The sequence below is a fragment of the Oncorhynchus masou genome, chromosome 32 (genome assembly GCF_036934945.1).
Source record: "Oncorhynchus masou masou isolate Uvic2021 chromosome 32, UVic_Omas_1.1, whole genome shotgun sequence".
NCBI classification, from domain to species: domain Eukaryota; kingdom Metazoa; phylum Chordata; class Actinopteri; order Salmoniformes; family Salmonidae; genus Oncorhynchus; species Oncorhynchus masou.
Window position 1 is genome coordinate 26,939,439 of NC_088243.1, and position 13,614 is coordinate 26,953,052.

General features: G+C 40.7%; 1 protein-coding gene across 1 annotated transcript in view; it reads left to right on the forward strand.

Moving 5' to 3' along the window:
* The first annotated feature begins 590 nt into the window (after positions 1-590).
* Positions 591-13,614, forward strand: part of LOC135525812 (reticulon-1-A-like) — a 44,737-nt gene continuing 31,713 nt past the window's right edge. Inside the window, exon 1 of the mRNA XM_064953697.1 lies at positions 591-1,029. Within this exon, the coding sequence (XP_064809769.1) occupies positions 810-1,029 (220 nt within the window). The 5' untranslated portion in view covers positions 591-809. The remainder of the gene's footprint in view (positions 1,030-13,614) is intronic.

Here is a 13,614-nt window from a genome sequence, read left to right on the forward strand (position 1 = left end):
ATTGCAGCTATTCTCTTTATGAAAACAAAAATATAATTTTAGCGTGTTTATATGGTAGACATTTTGCACCTGTAGCTAGCATGCCCCAGCAAGGTTTGTCATCAACCCGTATCTAGGGAAGTGCGTCCCTGTTGCTCAGGAGTCATCTGAACTTTTTCCTCGTACTTTTGATCATCACCACACGAGGGCGCTACAGTGCAATTCATTTGAGCACGAACTGGCATGAACAGAACAAAGAAATGGTTCTCAATTGGAAATTTGCACGAGTGAAATTACTTGCATCTACTAACGTGAAAACCTTGAACAAAAAAAAAAAAAAAAAAACTGTCGTATGTTCAAACATAACATGGTACAGGAATATTACAATTTGCCATATTATTGTGATATTGTTTTAAACATTTCAAACATGATATGCTTGAAAGATGCTTCAATATGCTCAAGTTATTTTATGCATACTCTTGGAAACATACTGCATTGACTTCCATTGTATATTCAAACACTTTAATATTAGTCATGCTGAAACAGTTAACAGAATGTTACTCTGCCCCAAATATGTGCCAACCATAATAAGCTAATACGATGACGTCAGCTTTGAAGCGCTGAACTAAAACAATCAACCTCGCTCACTTGTGCTCTCGGACTGTACCGCGTAGCCATTAGAATTTTACAGTTTAAATATACATTTGTAAAGGCAGTCGGCCTTCATAGCACATTTTCTTGTTTTATTCGTTTGACCAACCCACTATCCATTGTGTAGCCCGCGTTACAGCTTGTGCCTGTTATCTCTCGCGCAACCTCTCCCTAAAAGCATGTCTTCGAAGCCCAGCGACGAACTAGGTTCGGAAGGGAAATGGTTTGGGGACGATTATGAAAGAAATGGCCTGTTTGGAAGCACCCCACCCCGGTTTGATGAGCTACGTGAAGATTTAAAACCGAAAACCAGGGAGGAGACGAGCGACCTGGATCAATTCCATCAATTTGAGGACGATGGGAAAAGGCCTCCCGTTGCTATGGAAACTACATCTACAGGTAAAGCGGTTTATCAATAACATTTATCTGATTACTTATATACAACACTTGTTTTATATAGATATACATCGTGCGTAATTTAAATGAGTCTGTTGACATTTCTCATAGCAGACGATGCTATCACAAAGACCTATTTTTGGGGTGTAACATGTCTGAGATGCAACCTTCGTCATCGCAGTGTACCAGACATTCTGTACTTTCTCACGGAGTGAAAAGTTTAGTAGATCGAATCTACACCAGTCATGGGTTTGGCTGGGAAATGTACTTAAGTGTAAATAATGGAATCGATTTCCTATTAGTGGGTAACTACAGAATAGAACACAACGAACATAGCTTGGATAAAGTACAATTCAAAACCGTTTATGGACTATGAAATCTAGGTCTACATAACATTGACATGTCTTAGAGAAACATGTCAACAGAACAATCCAAGAGAAGACAGCAAACAACAGTCCGGCTGTGACCTAGCCATGGGCCTAGCCCTTGATCATGACTCAGTTCCAGTACATTACACATAAGTCATTGGACGAAGGCGAGTTTTGTTCAAGAGCCACTATGCTCTGAACATTAACACGCATCGCTTGCGTTATTGTTTTGGAAGCATAATGACCTTATCCTCCATATCACTGAGAAAACAATTGTCAAAAATCAAAACGTTAAATGTATACACCATATGTAATGTGTGTATATATATATATTATATATATATATATTATATATATATTATATACTGTAATGTATACATACACACTGCCGTTCAAAAGTTTGGGGTCACATAGAAATATCCTTGTTTTTTAAAGAAAATATAATTTTTGTCCATTTTTAGGGAATATCTACATAGGCAAACAGGCCCATTATCAGAAACCATCACTCCTATGTTCCAATGGCATGTTGTGTTAGCTGATCGAAGCTTATCATTATAAAAGGCTAATTGATCATTAGAAAACCCTTTTGCAATTATGTTAGCACAGCTGAAAACTGTTGTCCTGAAGCAATAAACTTCAGGACAACAGTTTAGGCCAGCATCCCAGAGTCACCTCTTCACTGTTGACATTGTGACTGATGTTTTGCTGGTACTATTTAATGAAGCTGCCAGTTGAGGACTTGTGAGGCGTCTGTTTCTCAAACTACACTCTAATGTACTTGTCCTCTTGCTCAGTTGTGCACCGGGGCCTCCCACTCCTCTTTCTATTATGGTTAGAGACAGTTTGAGCTGTTCTGTGAAGGGAGTAGTACACAGCGTTGTATGAGATCTTCAGTTTCTTGGAAATTTCTCGCATGGAATAGCCTTAATTTCTCAGAACAAGAATAGACTGAGTTTCAGAAGAAAGTTATTTGTTTCTGGCCATTTTGACCCTGTTATCGAACCCACAAATGCTGATGCTCCAGATACTCATCATGTCTAAAGAAGGTCAGTTTTATTGCTTCTTTAATCAGAAACAGTTTTCAGCTGTGCTAACATAATTGGAAAAGGGTTTTCTAATGATCAATTAACCTTTTAAAATGAATAAACTTGGATTAGCTAACACAATGTGCCATTGGAACACAGGAGTGATGGTTGCTGATAATGGGCCTCTGTACGCATATGTAGATATTCCATTTAAAAAATCTGCCGTTTCCAGCTACAATAGTCATTTACAACATTAACGATGTCTACACTGTATTTCTGATCAATTTGACATAATTTTAATGTACAAAACATTTGCTTTTCTTTCAAAAACAAGGACATTTCTAGTTCTAACTTTTGAACGGTAGTGTATATATTATATACTGTATAGGGTTAGTGTTCCCAAACGGACATATCTCCATGTTACTGCACATGTTTATGGAAGACCGAGAGACCACTTGTGATAATTAGCTATATAGCATGTTCCCGAACACCTGTGTGTAACGGAAGAAGGCCGCCAGAAAAGTTGTCACTGAAATAGACTGTCATCTGCAACTCTGATAAAGCCGGTTAAAACAGTGTACAGTAAGTTTGTATTTTGCATTTGTGAAATTATGTTGATGTGATATGAAAGTAAAGGGCTTTATGTTTCTAGAACCGTATCGCAATTGAGAATTTGAGTCAACCTCTGAAACATAATAAGGTACTTGCAGCTTAAGGAGTAATGGTAACGTTAGTCTCCTTAAGAGTACATCTTGGGCTAGCCATTGGCCTAGTAGGCTACAAACATTGGTAGGGTACAGTCCTTTTACTACATTTAAAAAATATTATTCAAGGTAGGGACAACACACTGCATAGCTATATCACTAGAATGTTAAACTGAAAGTTTAAAAATATATTCCTTTAAATCAGCACTATATGCCTTTTTGTTGTGTCTGCATAATAAGCCTTTACTGAAAATGTTAGCTCCAAAGGCCTGCATTTCAAAATAGTCCTAATTGTTTGTTTACAAAGGCAGTCTGGCTAGAATACAATCAGTCACTCACATCTTAAGCAGAGTTGGGTAGGTTACTCTAAATGTAATCTGTTACAGTTATTAGTTACCTGTCCAAAATTGCAATCAGTAACGTAACTTTTGGATTACCCAAACTCAGTAACTTAATTGGATTACTTTCCCCTTTAAGAGGCTAGCTTCTAGTCCAGTGGCTAGTACCAAACTAACTTCATCGGACTGAGTCCCACTACAAAACCACAGTGACAGATGGCGTGGATGGCAAGACAACACAATGACAATGCGCTGTCTGCCTGTTCCCGGCTCTCTGAACCATCCAATGACCTCAATCAAGCCATTAACTTTTTCAACCTTTCAATCTCTTCACCATTGATCTACAGATGATGATTAAATGTTGTTTAAATTGCTTGTTTTTTGTTGTCGCTTTACAGCGCTTTTAGTTGTTTTCTTTATGTGATGAATAGCGCTATAAAAGTTGAATAAATTATTATTTTTAAACAGACTTGGCGTGTCATCATAGTGGTCTCTGGCTGTGGTCAGACTCACTTAGTTGCAACAAACTTACATTTGTTCCTTTTTTCAGTGCTGATTTATTTGTATGTTATTGAGAAAACAGACATATGTCATAATGTATTTTTATTTTTAAATGTAAAAGTAATCCAAGAAGGAATTATCCCTTCTCACAAGTAACTATAATCAGATTACAATAATTTTTCTGGTAATGTAACTGATTCATTGTTTTGTTGTAATCAGTTATTCCCCAACCCTGAACCCTTATCACCTTATCACACATGTTAATGAGGTTGGGTAGCATTGATTAAGCAGTGTGCTGTTGCACCTCAAAGCAGTGTTTTTGTGGGAGCATCAGTCATGCTTCAGTTCTAAGTCCATCACCCTCTTCAGCAGAGTTCAGCCTATGCTGCTATTTTTAATCCAGGAGAAACAGCTCACCATCCACTTGGAGAGTAGGGAACTGGAGCCCTGCACTTGCATTTTGATTCACAGTTCCTCTGAAATATTCATAAGGGGGTGTTTCAAATCCCGGCTCTCTTCTTAACCCAGACCTTTTCCTTAGATCTTTCAGCACTGTAATTTAGTTTTTTGAGATGGCAAGCACATTTTTCCTACATAAACAGAGAGGCATCTAAGCCTGTAATCTGATTTAATGCAGTGTCTTAGTAAACGTGGCATTAAATATCAGTGTTTAAAAAAACAATGTTTTTGTTGTTGAGTGGAAAATGAAGTTGTCTTCTAAACATGGCTTCAGTTCAGACAGCCTGCTAGATTCTTTGCCCTAATGGCAAGATAAACATTTTTTTTTAACTAGGCAAATCAGTTAAGATCAAATTCTTATTTACAATGACGGCCTACCGGAGAACAGTGTGTTAACTGTTTTGTTCAGGGGCAGAACAACAGATTTTTACCTTGTCAGCTCGGGGATTTGGTCCATCAACCTTTCAGTTACTGGCCCAACGTTCTAACCACTAGGCTACCTCCCTCCCCAGGTTCACGTGAATGGTTTACTCACTCTGTGGCTTCACAGCTCAAGTCAGAGGATGGACCTGTTCCTAAACTCACACAGACAAATGCACGCACGCACACAGACACACACACACACACACACAATGCACACATGCAGTCACACACGCACTCACTTGTGCACATACACAAAGCAGCCATTTCAAAATCATCAAAAGGGAAACATAACTACCTTTTAGCCTTGCCTATAACATAGAAACACTCTGTTGTGACACTTGTGGTATTGGTAGGCACAGTGTGGATCTTTTCAGAGCTAGGCTGCTTTCAAATACTGTAGGCAGACACTGGACAACCAGGTCTACAATAGTGTAGGTGTCACGTAGAGTAGGCCAGAAGGCTAAACTGGATAACCTAACCTCTATCAAAATAAAAAGATGGCGGAACCGCAAAAGTTCTTCTGTGCAAAGGTGTTTATTTACAAGTGAATTCCGGAACAAAAAACAACAGTACTGCCATCAACGTCTACCTTATGGGACAGCTTAAAAACAATGCTGCCCCATCCACAGCTCAATCCAAACTGCCCCTTTAGAGACTGGAGGAGAGGCTCCTTTTGTAGGGCTAGCCCCTCCCCTCAGAACAATTAACCCTAATTAATTAATCAATTAACAATAGAAACCTACATTTTCCATGAACTAAACATACTAAAGGATATACATTGCAACACAGTTTTAAACAATATCACAACATAACATTTACAACATTACATCACTACTGACAATATCTTTCAATATGCCCATATGCATTAATGAGCCATTTGGGACAGGCACTATAAAGCCAACCCAATTCCCTTAGCTCGGGTCCTTTTCCAGCATACCCGGAAGCTACAGAGATGGAGAGAGAGGAACAGAACAAACAAACAATGCGCTCATCCACAACATTGATAAGTATAATAATTATTGTATCTCTCAAATATGAACATTGACAACTGTGAAATGCATGCACCAAGACAGAAGTTAATTTGTGTGTCGACCCACATTGTTAACCCATCTTATAATGGCGCAGGGAGGAGTGATGAATATGTGTGTGCGTTAAAGAACCAAATGCTGCCCGCGGCCAGTGACGGACTTCTACGTCACAGTAGGGAACAGAGGGGCAGGGAAGTGAACCCCAGGTCAAAGGTGTGAAATGCAAACACCCTATGCATTGCGCCAATAGGGATAACTCGCTTGCTGGGAATTGTAACGTGGCTCATATAGAGGGGATGATACAATAGCCTTTGGACAGAAAAGCCCTAGCCTGTTCTGACCTGTCTAGGAGATGACTAGAAATGATTTGGTTGACCGTTTTATGTGTGGATTAATTGTCGGAGTAGAGGACCTTGTGCATTTCAGGTAAAATAACAACTCAATGTTTATATCCCAGGATAAATTAGCTACCAACAGCAAGATAGCTAAAAAGGACAAATTAGCTAGCAAGTGCAAGGTGCAGAGTTTGTTTTGATATTTTAACCTGTGTGTCGTGATCGCGTTTGGTGTGGGGGGACAAAATACATTTATGCACGATGGTGCACGCGTGCAGCTGGTTTGGGTTCCATGTTAGGCCTACAGTACATGTTCATCAACCAGGGAGATCTCTGCTCTTATTCCCAGAGACCCAGAAGTCCTGTGATGTTGCTGGGAGGAAGGATAATGAAGATGCAAGAAATTGTGCTGCTAGTGTCTCTGTCTGTGCTGCCTCATAAAAACACTTGAGCCCCTCTGCCTGTCCTGTTTCTTGCCAGACTGCCTTCCAATCTCATTCTTCTTCTTCAGCTTCCAGGGCCAATTAGCTAATGCTGAGGGAAGGACCCAGATAAAGCAACGAAGGAGAGGTTCATGAAACTTCCACTCCAGGGACAACACAGAATGTCAGCTGTCGTGAACTGTGGACCTAATTAGATTCTTCTCCAAATATTTTTCTATCCCCCCACAGACAACGATGTGCTATCTTTGAATCGAGCCTAATGCTTTCTCAAACCTTCTCACTGTCAGTGTGCATGGTTCTCCCCAGGATTTTTTAAGAAGTTGGTGCTGCTGAGTACGGCAAGTTGATGTTTATTTTTTATATTTTTTTACACCTGTAACTGCCATTTCCAGCAATCTAGAGCAATAATATAATAACAAAACAGTGGCACAGTCAGTCCACACAGTGGCTTTATAAAAAAAGATGGACAGAGATAGATGTGACATGATTGTGTTTGAATTGCTCAATAGCACTAGGCCTCTCTCAACACTCAACTCTCTGTTCACATTGGTTGGTAGTTGGATGCAGAGGCATGTTGGCAGTCAGTGGACTCCAACCACTGTCCTCAGCATTTAGTCCAACTTTAATAGACTGGGGACAAAAAAAGACTAATTTGTGCATGTTGTCCTACGTGTCCTTTGTGTATGTGTGTGTCCTTGAGTGCATGGCATGTGTGTCTTGGCTATAAATGAAAGTGAAGTGAGACAATAAAATAGTTAATTGACAACTGGGCTCCAAAGCTGGCAGCTTGTAGACAGTCTGGAGCTTCAAATAATCTATCCTCACCATTCCACTCAGGCAAGGACTCCGCCAGGATCGATAAATGACAGGTGGCACTGGCAACCAAAGCTTCCATTGACTTCACAACTGGAATACAATAGGGCTTCTTGCGTGTAGGCGGACTGTTTTTATAGATTTTTCTCATCCCAATTGACAATAACAATTTTCTGCCTGTCCAGCCATAATGGGCGTTTAAGAAGATGGTGGATAAACAGAATATTTTTACAGTTGTTGTATGCCATGGATCAATCTTAATGCCCTGATATCAATAGTTAATTTGCAATTATATACCCTGACTTCCCTCTTAGCTGCCTGCCTATTGACCTTCAGTATTAATACCCCCGTTGTCACTTTTGAGCAACTTCTATTTGCTGTGTTTGTGAAACCTCTTGATAACTTCAATTCAACGCCTCTGTTTCTTTCTTCCCCTTTCTCATTGTCACCCTCTTATCTGCCCGAGGTTTCCGTTTGAAGAACCCTAATGTAAGGCCCCTCTCGCCCTGTTTGTCTGGTTTGCTGGAGAGGACTCTTGAAAAGAAATACCACACTGGTTGAACATGGAAAAACAGTAACACGTATACTGTTCAGTGTTTATTCAGGTTCGCATACAATATAAAACGCTGGCTGTACAGTGTAAGCCTACATTCACTTTTCAGTTACTGTCATTCAACGAGACGTCATTCTAGTAATTATAGCATTGTACAGTAAAGTTGAACAACAGTGTCTGTAAAACACAATAACTTAATTTGAAAGTCAATACAAGTAGAGAAAGAACCATGATGGCTGTTTATTAAAAGGCCTTCCTGCTCCAGAGCGATGCTGATGCAGCACAGCATCTCCTATGCCCCCCTCAGGGCCAGGAGGCTGCATGGAGGTGGTAGTGGAGAGGTTTAGGGAGTGGGGCTCCTGGGAGCTAGAGGGGAACTGACAGTTCTGTGTGCAACTGCAAGACATTAGGAAAACAAACCAAGACTCGACATGACTCTTTGATTTCAAATCCCCTTGATAGTTGTTTTGATTGTTGTTATTTTAGAAATATCAAATTAGCACAGCCAAACACAATAGAGATAGATCATCAACATTGAAGACCACTGTCATTATCCTGAGATCAATGGCAGAGTCTTGTGGAATGACTGCATTGGGCCACATGCAGTTCATCGAACCTCTACTTCCAAGCCTATACAGTACATGTAATAATCAATACTTGACATGTCATCTATTATCACGTTTTTGTCTCCAGCCACATAATGAGAGAAGCCTAGTGTAGCAGCTATTGCCAGGGTGCATTAGGCGAATAGCTGTGTTGCCTGTGTGTAGGGGTCATTTCCATCTAAAAAAATAGCCATGACCACCAACAAGTGAATGTTACGGTTTTCTAATAACTCCTCCTCTGACGAAGAGGTGTAGCAAGGATCGTACCAAAATGTGGCGTGGTAATTTTCATACATGTTTAATGAACGAATAAACACGAACAATACAAAACAACAAACGTAAAAACCTAAACAGCCTATCTGGTGACAACAAACACAGAGACAGGAACAATCACCCACGAAACACTCAATGAATATGGCTGCCTAAATATGGTTCCCAATCAGAGACAACGATAAACACCTGCCTCTGAGAACCACTTCAGACAACCATAGACTTAACTAGCACACAGTGAAGTTCATAGGAGCATATCAAATGAAAACTAAGAATAAACATTTTTGAAATTTACATCCTAAAAATGTGGAATAAGTACAGACTTTGATTTCTGGTCAAATAGATGGCAAAGGAGTGTTAGACAACATTTACCAGCAAACATCGTAAACATCGAAACACAGTAATGTTGAATTAAAGACCCCTGCCAACTAATCAACACTTATTTATTTTTGGATAAATGACTTACCTTCTGTAAGTTTAAGAAACATTACCTTGTGCCTTGTAATTCCGTTACCAAAAACCCACATATCTTTAAGATATTTTGTCATTTTTCTCCCATATTAGATTAGAAGTGTGAGTAGAGAGGATAATAAAAGTTCACAGAAGTATCAAGTAAAGGTAGACCTATCAATTAGTTAGTGTTTACTAATACTAAGTTTGTTTATGAAGTCTTACGTGATTAAAACTCATAATTCTGTTACCAAGTCGGTAACGGAATTACTGCTATTTTTTTTCTCTTTCTGTCATGCGTGCTCCCTCTTCGGCCTCTAGGTCACCAGGCTGCTCGTTATGGCGCACACCTGTCATCATCGATACGCGCATTATGACAATCACCTGGACTCCATCACCTGCCCTTCCTTTGGTTCTGTCACTCTGGTATGAATGATTCAGGAGACAGAAGCAGGAATGCGTAATAGTTTTTGTTATAATACCCCAAATTACGGTGTGCCGTGTAAAGGCACGGGGAGGAAGACCAAACAAACACGTATAGAAAACACAGGGTTGAAACCCCAAACAAAAGAGCGAGGAGTACCTCGAATAAATAACACACGCGCACGATGATTAACACACTGGACGAGACCTGTAATCATCTGCGCAATCCACAATGGCACGAAAGCCCAAAACACGCAACACAGGTACTCACACGCACCAACGGACATAGTAACTAATCGACGGTGAACAAAGGGCGCACTACTAATCAGTGGGAATAGGGGCCAGGTGCTCGCAATGAAAGTTCCAGAGGGATCCGTGACAGGTTCCTTCCCCAGGCGTCATTGTTTCTGTTTCATTTTCATTTCTGTGAACTGTTAGTGTGTCTTGTTTTCCATTATGTTTTGTTTATTAAAACACTCTTAGAGCACATCGTTACACTTTCTGTCATCTGGTGGTCAAAAGCAAGACTGTGAAAACAGTCTGGATATTCTCTCTCTCTCTCTCTCTCTCTCTCTCTCTCTCTCGCTGTCGCTCATTCTTCTCTCTCGCTACAGTTAACCCCACCTCTCCGGGCTCTTATTGACACCTACCACCTACACTCTTTCCATTTGCTGTAACGAGCATCCTTCGGTCGGACCAAATCTGAACCAATCGTAGATGTTTCACAAGTTTGAACACTACAGTAGAGCACAATAAAGTAGAGTACAGCATAATGTACTGAACTCTACTTTACTGGCTGTACTGTGTGATGTCCAAATTTATGAAATATAGATGTCTATGATTGTTTCAGATTTGGTCTGGTCCGGACCAACCAAATGTGGTCTTGTTTGGGGGCGTAGCTCATTACAATAATAGCCTTTGTTGGATCCTGTGTTTTACATTATAGCCATTACCATATATGATTGACTATTATCTGCTGTTGGCTTGTGTGGATGTATGTATGTGTTATGCAACATAGCTGACTTGAAACATTGTTAAAAGCTTCAGGGCCATGGGCCTTTCTCATGATGGAAAAATACAGAAGATGCAATGAGTTGGGGGGTGGCACATTCAGAGCGTGGGGTTGCAGAACAAGCAGTCTTTTGTTAGATAACAGGAGCCAGGTGCGAGATAACGGTATGGAGCATGGATGTTCTTCACAGCAACAGTTACATCTATCAACAGAAGCGCCAAGAGGCGGGGACCTTCCTGAGCGCCTGCAATAGGCTGAGCAAGTTTAAACCACGCCCAGGCTCTACTGTGATAGGCCAACAGACGGGTTGGAACTGTCTATCACAGTATCAAGAATACTGTTTACATACATCTTGTCAGTTCCCTGTTCTGCACTGCGTGGTATTACAGAGAGCCCGTATATACGAAAGTTGCATTTGCCATTTATTACTTAGCTAATAAAAAATACATAGTATAAAGTCGGTGACTCATTGTTATATTTATCCTCATACCAGATTCGAATTTACGCAACTCTAACACCCTTGTGTAAAATAATACCCAAATATGTAGGATATTGCATATTTCTACCGTTCTTTACCTATCATCAGGAAAATAATGATATTCATATCATATTATGCATTTCTATATAGTACAGATCTGGGACTTGTGCATAGAGTTATATGGTTTATGAGGCATATGTTTGGCATACATACATTTTCAAGTGAAAAATCGAGTCAAAGCGTATTTCCGTTAATGTGGAATTACCCCTTCACAACGCATCCACCAGAAATGATTTATTTAAATGTGTTATCCACTCAGAAGCATGATTATGTTATGTGGCAAATTCTGAAAAGAGAATTCCCTTGCTGTCACATCTGATCCAGCCTGAATGAACTAAAGCGTTTGCTTGGTCTTGTGGGGGTTTTTCAATGTCTGACTGTCTGGGTGCTGCTGCTGCTGCTGCGCCACAATGTCCACTGCTGCTGTATGCTGATGTGGCTCAGTAGACAGCTTCCCTGTCTGTTTCAGCAGACTCTTATTGCCACTGCTGCCCTGATGTCTGTCTGCTGAACACTCAGCCCATCTATTCTCATCATTCTGCATCTTCGACGCCTCTGCGGGTCGTAAGCAAGTAACCGCTCAGCGCTACGTCACTGTCAGACTCTAGAGCAGCCAGCGGTGTGGAGAGAGAATATGGGGGGTGCGTGTGACCCACTGCCATGAATCAACGGGACTTCTGCAACCAGTTCCAGAGGTCACCTCTGTTCACAGTATGTTGTCTTTATGAGTCCCGAGTCCTGTCCAATTCTGTATAGTTAATTTGACCCCGTCGATGGTAGCTTATGCTGCTGGTGTTGTCAGGGGGATAGCAGAATGGGCCTAGAGGGGGGAAAGGAGAGCCATAAGAGGATTATACATTAGGAGCCTGACTTGCTGTCAGTATGGCTTCATGAACCCTATTGAACTCTAGAAACCACAGCAACAGCTGTTGCCATCTGCTTTAGGAACAGCCTGGTGATGCTCAGACACTTCATGTGCTGCCTTGTCTACTCTATTTAACAGAATATTATCTACTGCAGTGTGTCAAAGAGCTGCCATGTTGCTCTGCTTAGGAACTCACCATGTTTTTTCATCTAGTGTTTTGTCTCGTGTCTCTGCATCATTGGTTTAGCCTAGTGTTCATGACATTGTGTTTTGTATTGTTAAGGACATTGTAGACATTTTCTAATGCCATGAGGAAAGGGAGCAGGACCAGCAGGGACAACAGAACAGGGGGAAGGGAGGTGGCCATTCAAGGAAAGATGGGGAGGAGGGTTGCAAAGGGTCGGAAACTTTCCAGTAAATTTCCTGCATTTCTCCGGAAGTTAAGCCTGGGAATTTTGGGAATTTTGCTTAAATTCATCAAAAGACTTAGCTTATAACAGTGAACCTTTTTTTTGTGGGATACATATAAGGCAATTCTAGGTCTTGTAGCATATTGTGGTTAACTATCCCCAATTCAATGGCATTGTATTTCTCTGCATGCACAGTGCATTCTTCCATCACATGTGCAGCTGATTCTCAAGATCTTGCACACTAATGAGATGCTATTGATCCCACACTACTACACTGTCTGAGCCAAGGACCACATGCTTTCTCGTAAGTTTTGATTACAATACTGGGTGGGGTGAATATATTTTATATGACCTACATGATTTTTTGTCGACTAGTAAATAGTAGCCTACAGAAAAGTGTGTTTAAATCATTTCTAACTTGGTAACAACAATTAACTAGCAGAAATTGTTAGCATGTGGGTTTTAGCTTGCTTGAGCCTGCTAACTGAGGAGTATTAATTCTCCTATTTCCATACATGTTACATTTTAAAAATTGTATCTTACAAAGGAGTTGTTTAATCAAACTGCTTAACTATTTATCTGTACATGGAATCTTATTTTATTTTTTGACACATCTGGCCAAGTGCATAACGTTCTCTCAGCGCTCACAACAAGCAACCTCTGACAAAAGTCCCTCTACTTCTATTCAAGGTGAAAATTATGAATCAGACACCTTATCGATAGCAACAGCTCATGGTCCTCCAAGAATCAGCAGGTTTTTTTGACTCTGAACTGATTCCCCTCTGATGCTCACAGGCAATGTAAGCATAAGAGCACCTCCCAGCTGCCCACTGCACTGAGGCTAGGAAACACCGTCACCACCGATAAATCTACAATAATCAAGTTTTTCAAGAAGCATTTTTCTACAGCTGGCCATGCTTTCCACCTGGCTATCCCTACCCCGGTCAACAGCTCTGCGCCCCCCACAGCAACTTGCCCAAGTCTCCCCCATTTCTCCTTCACCCAAATCCTGATGTTCTGAAAGA